This window comes from Coccinella septempunctata, chromosome 6 (genome assembly GCF_907165205.1).
Source record: "Coccinella septempunctata chromosome 6, icCocSept1.1, whole genome shotgun sequence".
Lineage (NCBI taxonomy): Eukaryota > Metazoa > Arthropoda > Insecta > Coleoptera > Coccinellidae > Coccinella > Coccinella septempunctata.
In genome coordinates, this window is record NC_058194.1 from 20,039,606 (window position 1) to 20,059,034 (window position 19,429).

Sequence of the window (19,429 nt, forward strand, 5' to 3'; positions counted from 1 at the left end):
CTAGATGTTTCATGGGAATTTCCGACTCGTTTTCAGATTTTCATTCATTCTGGAATATAAAATTTAAGCGTCATATTTGCTGCCAATATTAAAATTGGTCATGTAACATGAAAGAAAAAGATGAGATTTTCTGTATTATCGGATCTGATTCGAATGTATGTTTGAGATTATTTGCGAATCAAAAGGTAGCTACATTCCAGCTAATGTTAAGCGGAAAACTAACAGAAAATGGGCATTGGAATGAACGCATATGCACTCAGTATAAATATCAATTTAAACATAAGTTATGATTGTATTTCTGGAACTCTAACTACATTCCGTATCTCAATTAATGAAAATGCTCTACGACAGAATACACCTGGGTTTCCAATTAATGAAAAGGATATGGAGAATAAAGCATATGTGCATTTCAGAATTGGAGTAGGTACCTACCTAAGTAGAGGAAGTTTTGCAATTGGAAATAATGAAGGAAGAATATTGCTGAATACGGAATGGCTGCTAAAATGAATATTCATTAGCCCATTTTTCGTTTTTATTTGAACGATGAATTATAATGGGTCATATTTATCCCTGATAATTAATTCTCCAAAAGGAAAAGTGTTAGTATTCACAACCTCTAAATAAAATCCAAACAAAGGCTGCATCAATAATGTTGTAATGTAATGGTACCGAAGATATTAATTTTGTGCTTTACTTTCTAGTCACTCTGTATATCTCAAATTCGAGTACTTAAAAGGAAAAAGTTCTACCAAACTAGACAATGAGACGCAATATTTTTTTCGTGAATATGTTGATACTTATATACGAAAATTGAACCAAAAACTGAATTCAGTGTTGAACTGTTAAACATTTTTATTCTAGCTCTAGAAAAGAATTTACATCTATCTCCGCATCGACTAACTAGGTGGGGAGGGGAGGAACATATTTCAAAATTTTATTCATGCTAGGAAAGCACCAGAGGCATTCTTCATTTTGACGGCATTTTGTAAACATGACAGCATGTGTTCAGACTCCCATCAAAACAGCTAATTTCCCTTAAATATTCTGTATGCAGGTCCGGAGCCATTAATTGCCGGCGTGTAAAGGCTGGAAAGTGTAATCAAGAACGCTGTGATATGGAAAAAATGTGGAGGAAAGGGTAGACGCCATTAAGGGCATACTTTTCCGATATGAGAAACATGTCCTGTGAAATTAATCATAAATTAAACGCTGATGACACATATAGGCTCGAAATCGGTGCAAATACATAGCAGTTTTATGGAAAATATTCTCGCTTGCGAAAGGCATCATATTCATATTCATGAAAAAAAATTTCTATAATGAAACCTAGTACTTTTTTGTATAACAAGTACATATCTCGGAAGATACCTCTACTTATGACATCTATTGATTATCAGCATTATCTGTTTATGTTTTATGTCGTCATGTTCAAACAAAATAGAATCATGGGTATTATTTTAAATTAACTACACCATTTCCAGTAATTCAGCTAAGAATATTCTCTAAACACTGCTGTTATTTAATTAAACCTCAGATTTCGCCCATTAACAAACATAACATCGGGTAGCCGACGATACTAAATCGGGATTCACTCTAGAGCCGTGGAGACCTAGTGAATTTTGAAGATGAGATGGTAGAAAGAAAGAAAGGTTCTATGATGTATGCACTTTCAGCGGTGGGGAAAGCGTCTGCAGGTTCCCAAAGATATAAAAAAAATTCGTGAGGTGTGCATACTCGAGCATGTCAGATTAAGACACTGAACTGTATATGCCCTACGTGTCTCTGATAATAAATTCATGTTAATCTGACAGTTTGCGTGGTGGGGCTGGCCGTACAGAAGAGTTGAAAAAAGCAAAATAAATTTTTTTTTGAATGTGTCCGATTTTTGGAAGATATGTTAATTGAACCCAAAAGGAAGCTACTTTTCAAGGGACTGACAATTCACGTGACACAAGGTCACAGCGGTCCTTTGAAAATGCAAAAAAAATCGTTACTTGTACCTACATATGCGAGCGTGTCAGATTTTCATACAGATGACCCTGATCATGGGGGGTTTTTCTTAATCTGACAGTTTGAAGATTTTTTTTTTCAAATATCTCCCTTCCTGTCCCTGTAATCGTTTCTGTATTTATTATGAAAGTTGTAGATAATAAAATTCTGTAAAACTTTTGTCTGAAACAATTCAACATACACCTAACCGTTATCGAGTTAGAGGGCGATAAGGGCGAGGAGCATAGCCACACATGCGAAAGGCCAAGGTCAATATAGAAACCCAGTCTAATGTACATTCATCGTCATATATCTCAAAAACTTTCAAACGTAGAAAAAATTGCTTCCGACAAAATTTGTAGTGAATGTTATGCTCCACAACTTCTATAATACCTAAACGTGAAAACAATTTGAAGCCCGGAGAGGGGATAATTGAAAAAACTGATATTTTTGACCTTATTATAGCCAATTTTTATTGCTTCGGCTTGCTGAAACTGTCAGATTATATTTTTTCAGTTATTCTTTAACCATTAGCTTCAAAATAAGAAAAAAATTAACCGCGCTAAAGAATGTACCTACTTGTTGTTGCAAGTTTGGCGCCCACCCACACATTTTCGTCACGCTTAAATTGTCAGATTAAGAGAATATACACTTTTCAACATGTAATCAACCACATATATCTTAATCTGACACGCTCGAGTATGTACAATGATCGGTTTTTTTTAGTATTCTGGCATGGTGTCCTAGACAATTCCCCCTATATACAGATCTAATTTTTGATAGAAGTACTCTTCAAGGTCCAAGAAATATCCCTTTATATTAATCTGCTCGAGTAAATCCTGAATTTCCCTCTTGGGCTCCCCAACTATAACGACCGGTTTCATAATTAAGCCTTTAATTTTGAAGCTTCCTTTAACCTTACTAAAAATAACACTAAAGGAAGCTTTAAGCTTAAAGTGACTTTAAATTTGATTATGAAACTGGACGTTAATTCGAAAAATTCAGACATTTGGAGGAAAATAACGTTAGAAGGAACAAAGGCGCAAAATAATGTTCAGAGGTGGAATATAAAAATATCGTTTTATCCAACTGACATACAAAATGATTCATTCCGTTTTACTTTTTCTTCTCCCAGGCTATCAGCGAACAAAATTATCTCCGTGCAATCAAAAGTTAACTCGGCTACGCATTTTCCGAGCGGGGCCCCCCTAACTAGCAAACGAACGAAACTGCATGTGCTTCATTCAAAGACGTTCATTACGGAATTTTATATTAACTTCCCGGCAAGTGGCAAGTGCATATCTACTTGGAGAATTCACCTTAATTTCTGATGAGAAGTTCAAGGTGCTCGAGAGTGATCTCTCGTTTGCACTCTAAATAGAGCTCTTCACACATCAATTGTCGAGAAAACTACCTCTTCAATTAGAAAACGTGTCATTAAGCTGGGAAATTATCGTTAGACGTGTTGAAGTTGAATTGGAGCGTTTTAATTAAATTTCGTAAATATTCCAGTTATCACTCAGGGATTTGAGAAATTTATCTATCAAAATTTCAATAATGGAATTGTCATTCACATGCCCCCGAGTACTTATTTAAGGCATACCCAAAGTAACAGTTAATTCTAGAGTTTCTGCGTTACCTACATCAAGTTATATGGCTCACTTCAACTATAAATATTCGACACATGAATCGAATGCTGAGTTGATAAGGAAGATTTTTTGATTAATTAAAAAAATTAGATTTTTAACCTGCATTTGAACAAACTGGGGACTGCAACCCCCATCGGATGCAATATTTTGTTGCGAGGTGTTGCCTGAAAAATATTTTTTCTTGGGACTCCAAAATATTTTTCACAAGGTCAAAATGGCTATTTATGTAGTCAGTTAAGAAATGCTTAATTTTGTGCAACTCGTGAGCGAAAGCTCACAATAAAAAAAATATGTTGAATAATATGCAAAAGTTATTGCACAAGCACAATTTCTTGGACTTCCAAATCCTGCTCTGCCACTTTATTAGCGCTGATATTTTAAAATTAAAAAGGCACGGTGAGAGCCATAAAAGAAGTTTGTCGTCAGGAATTAATTTAAACAAAGGCAATAATTGCGTTATCAATTTAAAAAAAAATATTTTTTCTAATTTTGACGTATAAAATAAAGTAACACTTTTCAAAACTCATTGACGTTTATAAACGTTTTACTTTTCGTAACCAATTACGAAAAGTAAAATATTTCGCCACTGATGATGAAAAAATATTTGCTTATTCCATAGTAACGAACTGAAAAATTAAATATTTCTGTCTCTAGACAATTTAAAAGGAATCGCGAGGGACACGCTTGTATAGACGTTTTTAGTACTTTTAAATTGAATCGTATTGAAAATTAGGAAAAAACATTTTGTGAAACACGTTGAGAAACACTATTTTTCGCCATTACGAGATATAATATGCTTCTCCCAACTAGTTGCACAAACAACTAGTTTTTATGCCGCAAATATTTTATCTTGGAGAAAACAATATTTTTTCTTGGAATCGACAAATATTTTCTCTTAGGGTGAGAAAATATTATTTTTTGTGACCGAAAAAAATTTCTTCTCTGGGACGGGGATTTATTTCTTCACGAGGTCAAAAATATTTATTTGCCCACAAAATTTTTTTCCCTGTGCGAAATTTATTTTTCTTGTGGCTGAATTTCTTTCTCGTCTGTCAGACAAAGGACAAGTAATCGACACCCTCAGGTTGGGCATTTTTTTTGAAAAAAAAACTTGATCGGAGGCTTGCCTCCTGCGACACTCGGACCTTTGGGTTTGGCTATCGAACCCGTTTTCAAGCTTCTCGCTTAAATTTTTTATATCATAGGATACCCAATAAGATCGGTACTTAATATACAGAATAACATACAGGAATATATGCCTTTGAATGCATTACAAGAAACTTATGAGGTTCTCTCTCTCAGGTGATATTCGAATATCTATATCTATCTATATATATTTATCTAGATTCTAGAGAAGAGCTAACACAACGCCAGAGTGTGGGACTGTGGGAGCTAACGGTTATGTATTTACTAGAGACAACACTGGTTCAACTCTGCTCTTTACCGAACTCGCCTAGAAGCACAGAACACTAATGTACAAGTATCAAGTTTTGACAATCTGTGACCACTACATTTATTTCTATGTTTATTGTTTGACATCAAAACTTTAGTTTGTTGAGAGGTTAAACTTACTTCAAATATTTCTATTCAAATGAAAAAATTGAATAAAATCTTATGAACTAATAATATTTTTACATATTCAAGTTGAAAAATCATCTAAGCTCAAGCCATGGCTGATGCGGCGGCTAGACAGCTGCAATATGAGTACAAAGCTGTAAGTTTGTAGACTATTGAAAACAAACGTTGTTCAACGTTCGGAACTGTGTCTGGGATCTTTTCACGATTCAAATTTTTTCAGAACTCTAATCTTGTATTGCAAGCTGATGTTCGACTTATTGAGAGAAGAAGTAGAGATGAAGCAACAGGAGAGGTCATGTCACTTGTTGGCAAATTGTCGGGTACTAAAATGGGGGATAAAGCACAAAGAACTCGTCCTGGAAAAGCTGAGGAACGAAAAGCAAAGTTAGTTCGCTTGCATTAATTTGAAGAAAGGGAAAGTAACAAAATTTTAATTTTAGGCGCCAAAAAAGAGATGAAGCGCAGTACGATTTTACGAGGATGAAAGGTGCCACACTTTTATCTGAGGGTGTGGATGAAATGGTGGGAATCATTTATAGACCTAAAACTCAAGAAACAAGGCAAACATATGAAGTTTTGCTAAGTTTCCTGCAAGAAGCATTAGGGGATCAACCAAGGGATATTTTATGTGGTGCCGCTGATGAGGTATTAGCGGTGCTTAAAAATGAAAAATTGAAAGAAAGGGAGAGGAAAAAAGAAACTGAGGTTTTATTAGGTAATTGAAATATTAATTTTTACTAAATGAATAGAAAAAAAGGAATTTAAATTTGAGGAAAAGTTTACATAAACATCCCAGAATCCAACAGATATCCTTTTCGCTAAAAAAGTCTTCCAATGAGTTTTGCTAAAACCTATGAAATTTTATTTTCAGGTCCTATAGCTGATGAACGTTTTGCGTTATTAGTTAATTTAGGTAAAAAAATAACAGATTTTGGAAATGAGGATGCCAAAGCTAATGTTACTGAAGAGAACATAGATGAGCAGTATGGAATAAACGTACAATTTGAAGAATCTGAAGAGGAAGACGATGAAGACGTTTACGGAGAAATAAGGGAAGAAATGGATGATGATGATGGGGAAGAAGCAAGAGAAGATGGTGCTATTCATGCTGAAAATGTGAGTTATAAATGTTCGTCCTTAGAGGAAAAAATTTTAAAAAATCTGGAATTTAAAATTTTTGTCTTCATCCTATTTTCAATGAGACTAAGTACAGTGTTGTCAATTCTTTCGTCTTTCTCTTTACAGTTGGGGGTAACAGAGGAAATGAAAAAGGAAAAAAGTTTGCACCCTCTCGATATTGATGCTTATTGGTTGCAAAGAAAACTTTCAAAAATTTATAACGATGCTATGATTTCACAAGCTAAGGCTGCTGAGGTGTTAAATGTTTTGAGAGACGCTGGAGATGATAGAGAATGTGAAAACCAGCTTGTACTACTCTTAGGCTATGATTGTTTCGACTTCATTAAAGTTTTGAAAAAGCATCGTCAAATGAGTAAGTGATTCAAAAATTTAATGGAATATCCATTCTTGAGTTCCAAATTGGTATTTTTATTTTAGTATTATATTGTACACAGCTGGCCAAATCACAAAGCGATTCAGAAAAAGAAAAAATTAAGAACAAAATGTTGGAAGACCCTCTTTTGACAAGGATTTTAAAAATTCTGGACACCGGGAAAGGTGAAGATGATAGAGATGACGAAGAATCTACTTCTCGATCCTCAAGAAGAAAACACGATTCAAATGATCTAGACATGACCAATACTGCTCAAGTATCTGGGTCTAGACATCTGATCGATTTGGAAGATCTTATTTTTTCCCAAGGGTCTCACTTCATGGCAAATAAGAGGTGTCAGTTACCTGAGGGGTCCTTCAGGAAACAAAGAAAAGGTAATTCCTCCATTCCTTAAAGAAACCGAATAATAATAATAGTATTAATTGGAAAAAAGCATTTGTTACAAAAAGGACCCATAGGGGGAACATATGCCCTCACATTAGTTAATCCACATTCAAAATATAACAAAAAATTATATACTAAACAGATTAAACTACCAATTAAGTAGGAAAAAAACAACAAAATGTATATCAAACAACAAAAAAATCATTTAAAAAATTCAAGAAAGAAACAACAAAAAATAGCATACATACATTCAGATATTTATATATGAAAATATTTTATATATTGTTTCTAAGTAAGCTGATAAATTCTATTCTATTTCTTTTTAAAATGTATCCAAAACTTTCCCTGAATTTTCATTTTATTCAATTAAGGTTACGAAGAAGTACATGTACCAGCTCTTAAACAAAAACCTTTTGGAGATAATGAAAAACTTACACCAATAGAAGAGTTGCCAAAGTATGTTCAACCAGTATTCGACGGTTTTAAATCATTGAACAGGATTCAGAGTCGACTTTGCAAAAAAACGCTAGAATCAGATGAAAATCTTTTGCTTTGTGCTCCAACTGGTGCTGGTAAAACCAACGTTGCTCTTTTATGCATGATGAGGGAAATTGGAAAACATATTAATACTGATGGAACAATCAACGCCGATGAGTTCAAGATAATTTATGTAGCACCAATGAGATCGTTGGTGCAAGAAATGGTTGGAAATTTTGGGAAAAGGCTTGCTAGTTATAACATAACTGTATCAGAATTAACTGGTGATCATCAGTTGACTCATGAACAGATCGCTGCAACACAGGTAAGAGATGTTTTCATCAAACGATACAAAATGAAAATTTTCGGATGTTATTGAATTTAACTTCATTCTTTAAATGTGTTGCCTGAAAATGTTTCATACAAAAATATTTCAAGATGAGTATGGATAATTCTGTATATTTTATAGGTTATTGTGTGTACACCTGAAAAATGGGATATCATAACAAGAAAAGGGGGGGAAAAAACCTTCACTTCCCTTGTGCGATTAATCATCATTGATGAAATCCATCTTTTACACGATGAAAGAGGTCCTGTATTGGAGGCTTTAGTAGCCAGAACTATAAGGATGATCGAATCAACTCAAGAAGATGTTCGTTTAGTTGGCCTATCTGCCACTTTACCTAACTATCAAGATGTTGCCACGTTTTTGAGAGTGAAACAAGATTCTGGTTTATTTTATTTTGATAATAGTTTCAGGCCTGTGGCTTTGGAACAACAATATATTGGAGTTACTGAAAAGAAGGCTCTTAAAAGATATCAGGTGAATGATCAAGTTTCTTAATACGCAGCAACTGAATTGATATCATTATTAGGGTATGCCATGATATAAAATATTTTTTTCAGGTTATGAACGACATTGTCTATGAAAAAACTATGGAACATGCTGGTCGTAATCAAGTTTTAGTCTTTGTTCATTCTCGTAAAGAAACTGGAAAAACAGCGAGAGCGATAAGAGACATGTGTCTAGAAAAGGACACTCTGGGACAATTTCTCAGGGAAGGATCCGCTTCCATGGAAGTTTTGAGGACAGAAGCTGAACAAGTCAAAAATCAAGAATTGAAAGATTTGCTTCCTTACGGTTTTGCCATACATCATGCTGGAATGACCAGAGTGGACAGAACACTGGTGGAAGATTTGTTTGCAGACAGACATATACAAGTGCTGGTTTCGACAGCCACTTTGGCTTGGGGTGTTAATTTACCCGCTCATACAGTCATTATTAAAGGAACACAGATTTACAATCCAGAAAAAGGGAGATGGGTAGAATTGGGTAAGTTGAACTATTTATTATTCTTTTAGAGACTTCGTTGAAAATACAGGTCAGTTGATCTATTCAAAACACAATTCATTTGATGCTCCACAAACCTCTTATCAAATGTTTTTATTCATTTATTTTTCCCAGCTTTTCTTCATAATTTTTTCGACATTTTCAATTATGTAGAAATTAAACACTTACTGCCTGATATAAATTGAATATCAATCAGTGATATCCTTTGATTCCAACTTGCCAACGTACCTCATACAAGGTGCACAAAGTTAGACCGATTCTATCAATGTTGGCCAAGGTTTTGATCTTATTTGACCTTGTCAGAGCTAAACAACTCTCACGTCGATAGAAAACCTCTATTGATGGATCAGCGCCATCTGGCAGGACAGCATCAGTGCAACACAATGAATTAAATCTATGGTAGCCCATTTTGTAAAACAATGCGTTTTATTTTCCTTTTTCCCCCATTATAGGTGCCTTAGATGTTCTCCAAATGCTTGGTAGAGCTGGTAGACCCCAATACGATACCAAAGGAGAAGGTATCCTCATCACGAATCATAGTGAATTGCAATACTACCTCTCTCTGCTCAATCAACAACTACCCATAGAATCGCAGCTGATTTCAAAACTTCCCGACATGTTGAACGCTGAAATAATCCTAGGAACGATTCAAAACATGAAAGATGCAGTAACCTGGTTGGGGTATTCCTACCTCTACATTAGGATGTTGAGGCAGCCCACCCTTTACGGCATATCGCATGACCATTTGAAACAGGATCAATTGTTGGAGCAACACAGAGCCGATCTTATACATACAGCTGCTACACAACTCGACAAGTGAGTAATTTCAATTTAAAGTTTATTTTGTATGCAATATTCTGAGATCTATGTATACAGGATGTTTCACGCAAAGTTATCATTAGGCATACTTAGAGAAACAAATCATATTTTTTCTGAAAATTTGTGGACCATAATGACTCATCTATTCAACTAAAATATTCTCGCCTCGGTGGTACTTCCGGTTATAACGGAAGTAGAGCCATTGTTGTTTCAAATGGGACACCCTATATTTCATTGAATTTTCTAATTCTGCACAAACTTTCAACTCTGATTCATTGGAACTTCCTCAAAATTGAGAACTTTGGTAATTTCTCTCATATATTCAAAGTAAACATCGTCTTGAATGAATTGTTATAACTTCCTACTGACAACAGTTACTTTGTTGAAAATTGTGCTATCACTCTCTAGATTCTATTGTCTGTCTTAGTTAATAGGAATGTTTCTTGGGGAAGTTCAAAATGGAGAATTATTCAGACGAAAATGAATTGTTTTTTATATGGAATGTCTTCAAAAACTTTCATTTCAAGCATATCAATTCAACATCTTTCCTGAAAAACTTAATTTAATAGATTTAAAAAAAAAATATTAGGATTTAAAATTTAATGGACCTCGTTTCTATTTCACTATTCGGCAACATCGAAATAGTGAAGGACAACAGATTGGTTTCTTTGATTAGATAAACGAAGATGGTTTTTTGGGAATCACCAGCTGTTATTTGTTTAACGAGACATCATTTTTTGACAGTATCCAAAGTCATTCTGATCATATCTATGAAAAAAGCTCAGTTTAAGGAACGTTGTTGCCACTGGGTAAACGAGAAACGAAGATTTTTAAAATTTACATGTTTTTTTCTTTCCTAAGTGTTCTGAACGTAAACACATCAAAAACTATCAATTCTTGTTGGTGTACCACTCAAATTCCCTCAATTTATGTAGGAATATTCAGAATTTCAACCTTAAAATGTTTTTGCAGAAATATAAATTTTTTTTCCAATCATTCTATTGCAAACATTTTTCATATTCATATTATTTCATCATAATGGATACTTGAACGGAATAAACTTTTTATAGATGTGGATTAGTCAAATACGATCGAAAAACTGGACAATTCCAAGCCACAGAAATTGGAAGAATAGCTTCTCATTATTATTGCACACACGAAACGATGCAAACCTATAATCAGTTACTTAAACCTATGCTCAGTGAAATAGAGCTGTTCAGAGTGTTTTCCCTATCGGGTGAATTCAAAAACATAACAGTTCGTGAAGAAGAAAAATTAGAATTACAAAAATTAATGGAAAGGGTTCCGATTCCTATAAAAGAGAGTATGGAGGAACCTAGTGCTAAAGTGAATGTACTCCTTCAAGCATACATTAGCCAGTTGAAACTCGAAGGATTTGCTCTGATGTCGGACATGGTGTATGTTACTCAATCAGCTGCTAGATTAATGAGAGCAATTTTCGAAATCGTTTTACACAGAGGATGGGCACAGTTAGCTGATAAATCGCTTGCTTTATGCAAAATGATAGATAAAAGAATGTGGCAATCGATGTCGCCTCTGAGACAGTTTAGAAAGATGCCAGAAGAGATAATAAGGAAAATCGAGAAAAAAAATTTCCCATGGGAAAGACTTTATGACTTAGGTCCGAACGAAATAGGAGAATTGATCCGTGTACCGAAATTGGGCAAAACGATACACAAGTACGTCCATCAGTTTCCCAAACTAGAACTGTCGACTCACATTCAGCCGATCACCAGAGCAATGTTGAAAGTGGAACTCACCATAACCCCAGATTTCCAATGGGACGAAAAGTTACACGGTCAATCCGAAGCGTTCTGGATTCTGGTGGAAGATGTGGATTCAGAAGTCATCTTACATCATGAATATTTCTTACTCAAATCTAAATATTGTCAGGATGAACATCTGGTGAAATTCTTCGTTCCGATATTTGAACCTTTACCCCCTCAATATTTCTTGAGGATAGTATCCGATCGTTGGATAGGAGCTGAAACGCAGTTGCCAATCTCGTTCAGGCACTTGATACTCCCTGAAAAGAATTTCCCTCCTACAGATTTACTAGATCTGCAACCGCTTCCTATAACGGCCCTCAGAAATGATAAATACGAATCGTTGTACAAGAATAAATTTCCTCAGTTTAATCCAATTCAAACGCAAGTTTTCAATTCGGTTTACAACAGTGATGATAACATTTTCATTGGGGCTCCCACTGGCTCCGGAAAGACCACTATAGCAGAATTCGCTATTTTACGGTTATTCGAAAAGAATGCAGAAGGTAGATGTGTATACCTTGTACCTAAGGACGCCTTAGCTGAACTAATTTTTGCTGATTGGCACAATAAATTCAGTCAGTTATTGGGCAAGAAAGTTGTATTACTCACCGGTGAAACAGGAACAGATCTTAAGCTACTGGCGAAAGGACAAATAATCATCACCACAGCGGAAAAGTGGGACGTGCTTTCCAGACGATGGAAACAAAGAAAAAACGTGCAGAACATCAATTTATTCATAGTTGATGAGCTTCATTTGGTTGGTGGAGAAGATGGACCCATCATTGAAGTGGTGTGTTCCAGAATGAGATATATCTCGTCGCAAATCGACAAACCTATAAGAATTGTTGCCTTGAGTGCGTCGTTGACTGACTACAGAGATGTAGCGGAATGGTTGGGATGCAACACTAATGCCACTTTCAATTTCTTACCCAGTGTTCGTCCAGTACCGCTGGAACTTCATGTGAAGGGTTTCAATATAACGCACAATGCATCAAGGTTGATTTCGATGGCGAAACCAGTCTATAACGCTATTTCAAGATATAGTCCCCATAAACCTATCATTATTTATGTACCTACACGAAAACAAGCCAGGATCACTGCTATCGATTTGTTGACCAGTGCTTCGGCTGAAGGGCAACCTAATAGGTTCTTCCATGCTGATGAAGAGGATATAAAGCCATTTTTGGATAGGATGTCTGATAAGGTAAGTGGAAATACATAACTCGATATTTTCACACTAAATTGAGACTCTGGTGTCTTCATAAGTTTCAATAAACTGCTCATCAAAAGTTACGGATATTGGAAAATTTTATGGCCTAATGAAATTTTAAAAGTTTGAAAAACTCTTAGTTCCATTCATCCTTAATGCAAAGTATGGCCACCACGTGCATTAAAAACTGCTATAAGAAATTTAACAGACATAACCCTCTGAGAAATATTAACCGTAGACACGTGTTTCGGGCTTTTGGCCCTCATCAGTACGGTGAAAAAGTGCACAGATGAACAACACTTGGTGGAACATCATATAAAAACCAACGGAGTCAACGAACAGAAGCCACCAAGTGTTTTTCATCTGTGCACATTTTTTCTGTACTGATGATGTCTACGATTAATATTTCTCAGAGGGTTATATCCGTTAAATTTCTTCTATCTGTTTCAAACTGTTCCCTCATTACCCTACGTTTTATATTAAAAACTGCTTGGCATCTTCTCTCGTGCTTTCTACCAAGTTATTGAGAAAATCTTGCTCATTTTGTTGCCAAAGTTGTGGCAAACGCTATTGGTAATTGTAAGCGTGGTCGATTGGATTTAAGTGATGGTAATGCTAAATGTTTATCACTTCCACTGAAGCATCCCAAGAGCTCTATTTTGAAATAATGACGCATATGAAGAAAAATGTATTGAACTCAATAAAATGATGATACGAAAGTTACGCATCTTTGGAAAATATCAATATTCTTAACTGTTGGCGAGCAGTTTCTCATTCAGATTTGTTCTGGCAATCAATATTGTATTGATAATATCTTCAGAGGATATTCAATCAGAAAATTTCTTTTTTATAGACACTGAGAGAAACATTATCCCAAGGGGTAGCTTATATGCATGAAGGCCTTTCAGCCAGTGATCTTAGGCTAGTGGAACAGCTGTTTGATTCAGGAGCTGTTCAAGTAGCGGTAATCACAAGGGACCTGTGCTGGACAGTAAATATATTTGCTCATCTGGTGATTATTATGGATGTGCAATACTATAACGGAAAAACTCATACTTACGAAGATTATCCCGTTACTGATGTCCTTCAAATGGTGGGACGAGCCAATCGACCTCTAGAAGATGATGATGCTAAGTGTGTCCTTATGTGCCAGAATTCTAAGAAGGAATTCTACAAGAAGTTTTTATGCGATCCATTACCAGTAGAGGTACGTATAGAGTTAGTGGTGTATAAGGAATAACAATAATTTTTGAAATTGAAATCAAAATAAAACATTCTCTTTTTCAGAGTCATTTGGATCACAGATTACCCGACCATTTCAATGCAGAAATCGTCACCAAAACTATTGAGAACAAACAAGACGCCGTCGATTATTTAACGTGGACCTTCTTATACAGAAGGCTCACGCAAAATCCCAACTATTACAATCTTCAAGGTGTTACCCACAGACATCTCTCTGATCATCTCTCAGAATTAGTCGAAAATACACTCAGTGATCTAGAACAATCGAAGTGTGTTAGTATCGAGGACGAAATGGATTGTATTCCTATGAACTTAGGAATGATCGCTGCGTATTATTATATCAATTATACTACGATAGGTGAGTTACTCTCTTTTTTGTGAACTAGTGGAACCTCTAATTATTCTTTTTTTTTTTGTTCCAGAGCTTTTCAGTCTTTCCTTGAATAGCAAGACCAAGATCCGGGGTCTTCTGGAGATCATATCTTCAGCTACAGAATATGAAGACCTCGCGCTAAGGCACAGAGAAGAAACAATTCTGCGTGAGCTTTCATACAAACTTCCGAACAAGTTGAGCAGCGCCTCTGGTGGCCCTCCCAAGTTCAACGATCCTCACGTTAAAACTAATCTTCTCCTACAAGCTCACCTGTGTAGATTACAACTGAGCGCTGAACTGCAAGGAGACACTGAAATTGTGCTGGGCAAGTCTATTAGGCTAATACAGACCTGTGTTGATGTGTTAAGTTCAAACGGTTGGCTGTCACCTGCTGTAGCTGCTATGGAACTGGCGCAAATGGTCACACAGGCTATGTGGAGTAAAGATTCGTATTTGAAACAGTTGCCTCATTTCACTAATGAAATAATTAAAAGGTGCACTGATAAGGTAAGCATCTTAATCTGAAGGGATTGTGAATAAGGTCATTATTTTTTCATTACATACAGGGTGAGCAAAATTCGTTGTCTACTGAGAGGATCTCGAGTACTATAATTGGTAGAAGAAAACAGATGACACATTTCCGAGTTCTTTTTCAGAGAAACGAAGAATGGTGAAATCCGTAACCTACGATTCTTTGCTTTTGAACCTTCTTAGGCACTTTTATATGTAGAAATCTACTGACATTTTTTTCCAATTCAAAAAGAACGAATTCAATGAAAGTTTGCATTTAAAAAACGAGTTCGCCTAATGGTTCGAAATGAACAAATATTTTGAGCTCATCAGTGGATTATACGTAAAAAAGTGCCTGTATAAAGTTCAAGTTTCAGATCTGTAACTTCAAGGACAAAAAAGTTATGAGAACTCTTTGAAATCGTCAAAATATCATTTTTCGCTCATTACTCAAAAACGAAGAATCATAGGCTACGGTTTCACCATTCTTTGTTTGTCTGAGAGTAAGAGAGCTCAGAAATGTGTCCTTCGTTTTCTTCTAGCTGTACATAGAAAATGTTCAAAAAAAAATCAAACAGGGTTTCTCATTCAGTGTAGTATCCACTAGAGGTATATAGAGAACTGAGTGAGATTTTTTCTTAATGGAGTGGCCGGAATTTATTCAACTAAAATATTTTTGTGTTGGTGGCACTTATACCCTATTGATATGCATATTTTTTTTCCACGATTTCGGTTACTAGCCCTTTAAAAATCCAACTGGAATAAAGTTTTCTGAATAATTTCTACAATATTATGAATCAATATTTTTGAACAATATTATACTACGATTTTGGCGCCCCCTGAAACTGTCTGGTCCGTTTTCTGCCTACCCGCTAGATCCGAGCCTGTAACTCTGTCCCTTCTTTAACTTTCCTCAAAGATAGCATTAATGAGTTTTCTAATTTAGGGAGTGGAGACAGTTTTCGACATAATGGAGCTTGAAGATGACGATCGGGCTAAACTTCTACAATTGAGCGACGCCCAAATGGCAGACGTAGCCAGATTCTGTAACAGGTATCCCAATATTGAGTTAACTTATGAAGTAGCTGATAAAGACAATATCCACTCGGGATCTTCAGTTCATGTCAATGTACAGTTAGAAAGAGAAGATGAGGTTAACGGTCCAGTGATTGCTCCATTCTTCCCACAAGTGAGTATGGTTCAATTTCTTGTTTTATATGTGTTTACATTTAATTATTTTTTTAGAAACGTGAAGAAGGTTGGTGGGTGGTTATTGGAGATCCCAAAACAAACTCCCTTCTCTCGATCAAGAGGTTAACCTTACAGCAGAAAGCTAAGGTCAAATTAGATTTTGTAGCCCCTAGTCCTGGAAACCACAACTATACTTTATATTTCATGAGTGATGCTTACTTAGGATGCGATCAGGAATATAAGTTCAGTATTGATGTTGGCGACTTTGAATCAAGCGGAAGTGAATCTGATTAAGCATTCGGAATTATAATTGAATAATGAATATTTAGGTTCATTGATTTATTTCTATACCTACTTCAAACTTTGCAAATTAATAGTGTGAAGTAAGTTGAAGAATTTCCCCATTTTATATAAAGTATGTATATTTCTATTTCTGTTCGTGAAATAATAATATAAAAAGTATTATTTGAAGTTTAAATTAAAATGCACCTTCGTGTTCATACCATAACCAGTCAGAGACAAAACGAATGAGACTATAACATCAGATCTTCTTGTTCCTAACTAATCTTTGGGCTTGAGGTTACAGGAGGGCTATAATGAAAACAAAAATTCCAGTCCCTGTTGAAATTTTAATTTTTTAAAGATGTGGATCTTTACCATTGTCCCCTCCATCGAGGAAAGAGACTACACATCATAATCCGTACCCTGAAGGTTCTACCCCCCGGTCCTGTAGGTTAAAATATGAAAGGCACCACATTCTCTTTATTCTTGTAATTATTCAGGACAACAAATTTCCCCTAAACTATTGAAGGTTGGTAAATAAGAATTCAAACTATCATGATAATATTTATTAAAAAAGAAATGTTATCATTAGTCAATATAAATTATATTTTACTATACTATATTCACCAATTCAGGAATCGAAAATTAAATAAAGCAACGTAAACATCTATGGTGATCAAAGCAAGCTAAGGATATTTTGAATCATTCCATTTTCCAAGAAGGTACTTTTTCATAGAAAAGATTGCTGAATAAACTCGATTTTTTTTTTGGGAAAGGTAAATGAATGAAAGATGCTTTTGTTCAATCTTTCCTCTTTTTTCACAATATCCATATCTAATTTTGGTCACTTAAATTTCAATTATCGTTATAAAAGAATTCAGATATTTGAAATTGATGCACTTTAAGATGTTTCCATAGTTTCTTCACCTTCAGCATCCATTTCCTCATCATCATCTTCACCTTCTTTTTTCTCTGGGGGATTTTCATAAGCCTTATCTAGGGGAGCAACTACTACTCCATCCCAAACAGAAAGATCCTTGGGAACGGTGGATCTTTCTTCAAATCCTAATATTACTTTATAACCTCCATGGGAAAGAACTCTGAGGAGTGTTTGAGCAGTCAAGCATACGATATCCTGCTGTTCAAGTGTCATAGCAGTATGTATCCTCAGACTAACGCCTTCACATGGATCAGTAATACCCGCTGAGCCAGGTAAGAATAAACCAGCAGATAATAACTGGAGTACTCTTTTGAAGGCAACATTTAGAGGCAGAGCTTGTCTACTAGGATTATGCATAATCGCAAAATGAGCTAGTAAATCCAACATCCATGGAGTCAAAGCTTGAAATCCATCAAAGCGATTTCTCAAATCCCTCAATAACCTTATGAGTACCTTGATGGAAGAATGATGGGCATTTTCTTCAAACCAACGACTGTGCCTTATTGCAGCCAAGTGGCTCAGCATAATTTTTTGGTCCAAATGAATTTCTGGATCTAATTTACGTATATTATGATGAAGAGTAGTAACCATTACCCTCACACGTGCGAAACTATTGCTTATTTCAATTCCTCTTTCATTGGTGATATGAGATACTTGTTCTCCTTTGGAAACTACTTCACTTTTCATAAGATTCTTGAGCTCCTCTCGTACTTTATTCCCAAGAGCCTCAACTGCTTCACGAGTAGGTAATGTTTTCAATATAACAACAATGTCTGCAACATTATGTCCTGCTATCATAGTTCCTTTCTTGAATGAACCAACTTGACGAACTTCCTCCAATTGCTAAAAAAAATAAGCATTTCATATTCAACCTTAATCACAAGATGGTAATACTAACACATGCATCGAAGTTTCCTGGGGCAACAACCAAATTATCCAAGACTGTCTGTATTTTGGTAACCAGATTCAATATAGCGGTTTGTTCGGCAGCTGTTGGTGACAAATCACTGTTTCTTTTGAGTAGAGCCTGTGTGAACTGGCTATCATCTGGAGTTGGTTTACACCTAGGAAAGGATGATTCACAAAGAGTTAAATCGAAAGGGTGCCTTGGTAGAAACATCTTTGGCTTGAAAGGAAGCCTGCCACCCATTCCACGGTTCATCCCGCGTCCTCCACGAACTCCGCCTCTAGCCATCTAAAGATCAAATACGTTAAACTAATTCAACTGACGAGAAAAAAATGATTCCTTACCGTATAAATTTCCACTTAGATTATATTATTTAATCTGAAAAATGGTGAGAAGAGTTAACCGGTAACACAACAAACATAGAAGACATGAATCGATAAATGAAGAGCACAGAACCAAAGAGGAAGTTCCTCTTTGATCAGACGCTTCAGTGGTTCTCAGGGTCGCCAACCCACAGTTATTACACATGGTGTAATGTCTTTGTGCCAACCCTTTCAATTGGTGTTCTGTGGTCGCAAAGCTAAAATCTTTAAAATTTTACCTTCCCCTACATTTTCAAGGAAAATCAAAATATATTAGAAGGAGAAATCATATAACATAATGTATATAAAGGAATCTTTCTGATCTATTAAAAAAAGAATAGTAACAGGTAATTTCACCTCAGATCATTTTTTTATTGATCTGAGAATTTCACACAAATTATCATTGAGAACTCCCTTTTCATCATTCTCCTTATTTTCTTTTTCATTTTGGTTGTTTGTAAAAGTGGTTATTCTTTGATAATATTCGTGTGCTTAGACTAGACGTCCCTAATCTAAAGATATTATTATAAGATGATAATTAATGTTTGAAAAATAAAATAAAACTGGAAATTAAAGGCAATCAGTAGGACGTAGGGGGTCGTAGGTTCGAGTCCTGCTCGGAGACATAATTGTCTGTATGCCGTTAATTAATTTCCAAGCATATTATTATGCTCCTTATAAACGAAACGTTAAGTAGGGACATTCAGCCAAACACATTTGTGTTTTATCGTTAGTAGTTAACTATAACGTTTTATTCATCTACATATTACTTACACTAAAAAACAAGCGAAGAGCACACGTGTTGCTTTATTTCAGGTACATTTTTGCTGATCAAAATGCAATGTTAATTTTTCTCATAATA

General features: G+C 35.4%; 2 protein-coding genes across 2 annotated transcripts; one reads left to right on the forward strand and one right to left on the reverse strand.

The window, feature by feature from the left end:
- The first annotated feature begins 5,174 nt into the window (after positions 1 to 5,174).
- On the forward strand, positions 5,175 to 16,538 carry LOC123314837 (putative U5 small nuclear ribonucleoprotein 200 kDa helicase). Its single transcript, XM_044900217.1, has 16 exons — positions 5,175 to 5,352; positions 5,437 to 5,600; positions 5,657 to 5,931; positions 6,088 to 6,332; positions 6,462 to 6,708; positions 6,774 to 7,103; positions 7,485 to 7,915; positions 8,060 to 8,413; positions 8,497 to 8,923; positions 9,394 to 9,757; positions 10,831 to 12,754; positions 13,614 to 13,967; positions 14,048 to 14,360; positions 14,425 to 14,882; positions 15,832 to 16,074; positions 16,131 to 16,538. Exons 1-16 carry the CDS (start codon positions 5,308 to 5,310, stop codon positions 16,368 to 16,370), a joined length of 6,414 nt encoding a protein of 2,137 aa, XP_044756152.1. The 5' UTR covers positions 5,175 to 5,307; the 3' UTR covers positions 16,371 to 16,538.
- Positions 16,539 to 16,909: 371 nt separating this feature from the next.
- Positions 16,910 to 18,709, reverse strand: LOC123315619 (interleukin enhancer-binding factor 2 homolog). The gene is made up of 3 exons (XM_044901377.1): positions 18,550 to 18,709; positions 18,197 to 18,493; positions 16,910 to 18,141 (listed from the first exon to the last, which is right to left on the reverse strand). The coding sequence occupies exons 2-3, from the start codon at positions 18,491 to 18,493 to the stop codon at positions 17,260 to 17,262; spliced, it is 1,179 nt and encodes a 392-aa protein (XP_044757312.1). The 5' UTR covers positions 18,550 to 18,709; the 3' UTR covers positions 16,910 to 17,259.
- Positions 18,710 to 19,429: the final 720 nt, after the last annotated feature.

Coding starts and splice junctions, on each gene's coding strand:
- LOC123315619 (XM_044901377.1), bottom strand. CDS start 18,493: ATGGCTAGAGGCGGAGTTCGTGGAGGACGCGGGATGAACCGTGGAATG. Junction 18,142..18,196: donor CAGGAAACTTCGATGCATGT/GTTAGTATTACC, acceptor TATTTTTTTTAG/CAATTGGAGGAAGTTCGTCA.
- LOC123314837 (XM_044900217.1), top strand. CDS start 5,308: ATGGCTGATGCGGCGGCTAGACAGCTGCAATATGAGTACAAAGCT. Junction 5,353..5,436: donor TGCAATATGAGTACAAAGCT/GTAAGTTTGTAG, acceptor AAATTTTTTCAG/AACTCTAATCTTGTATTGCA. Junction 12,755..13,613: donor TGGATAGGATGTCTGATAAG/GTAAGTGGAAAT, acceptor TCTTTTTTATAG/ACACTGAGAGAAACATTATC.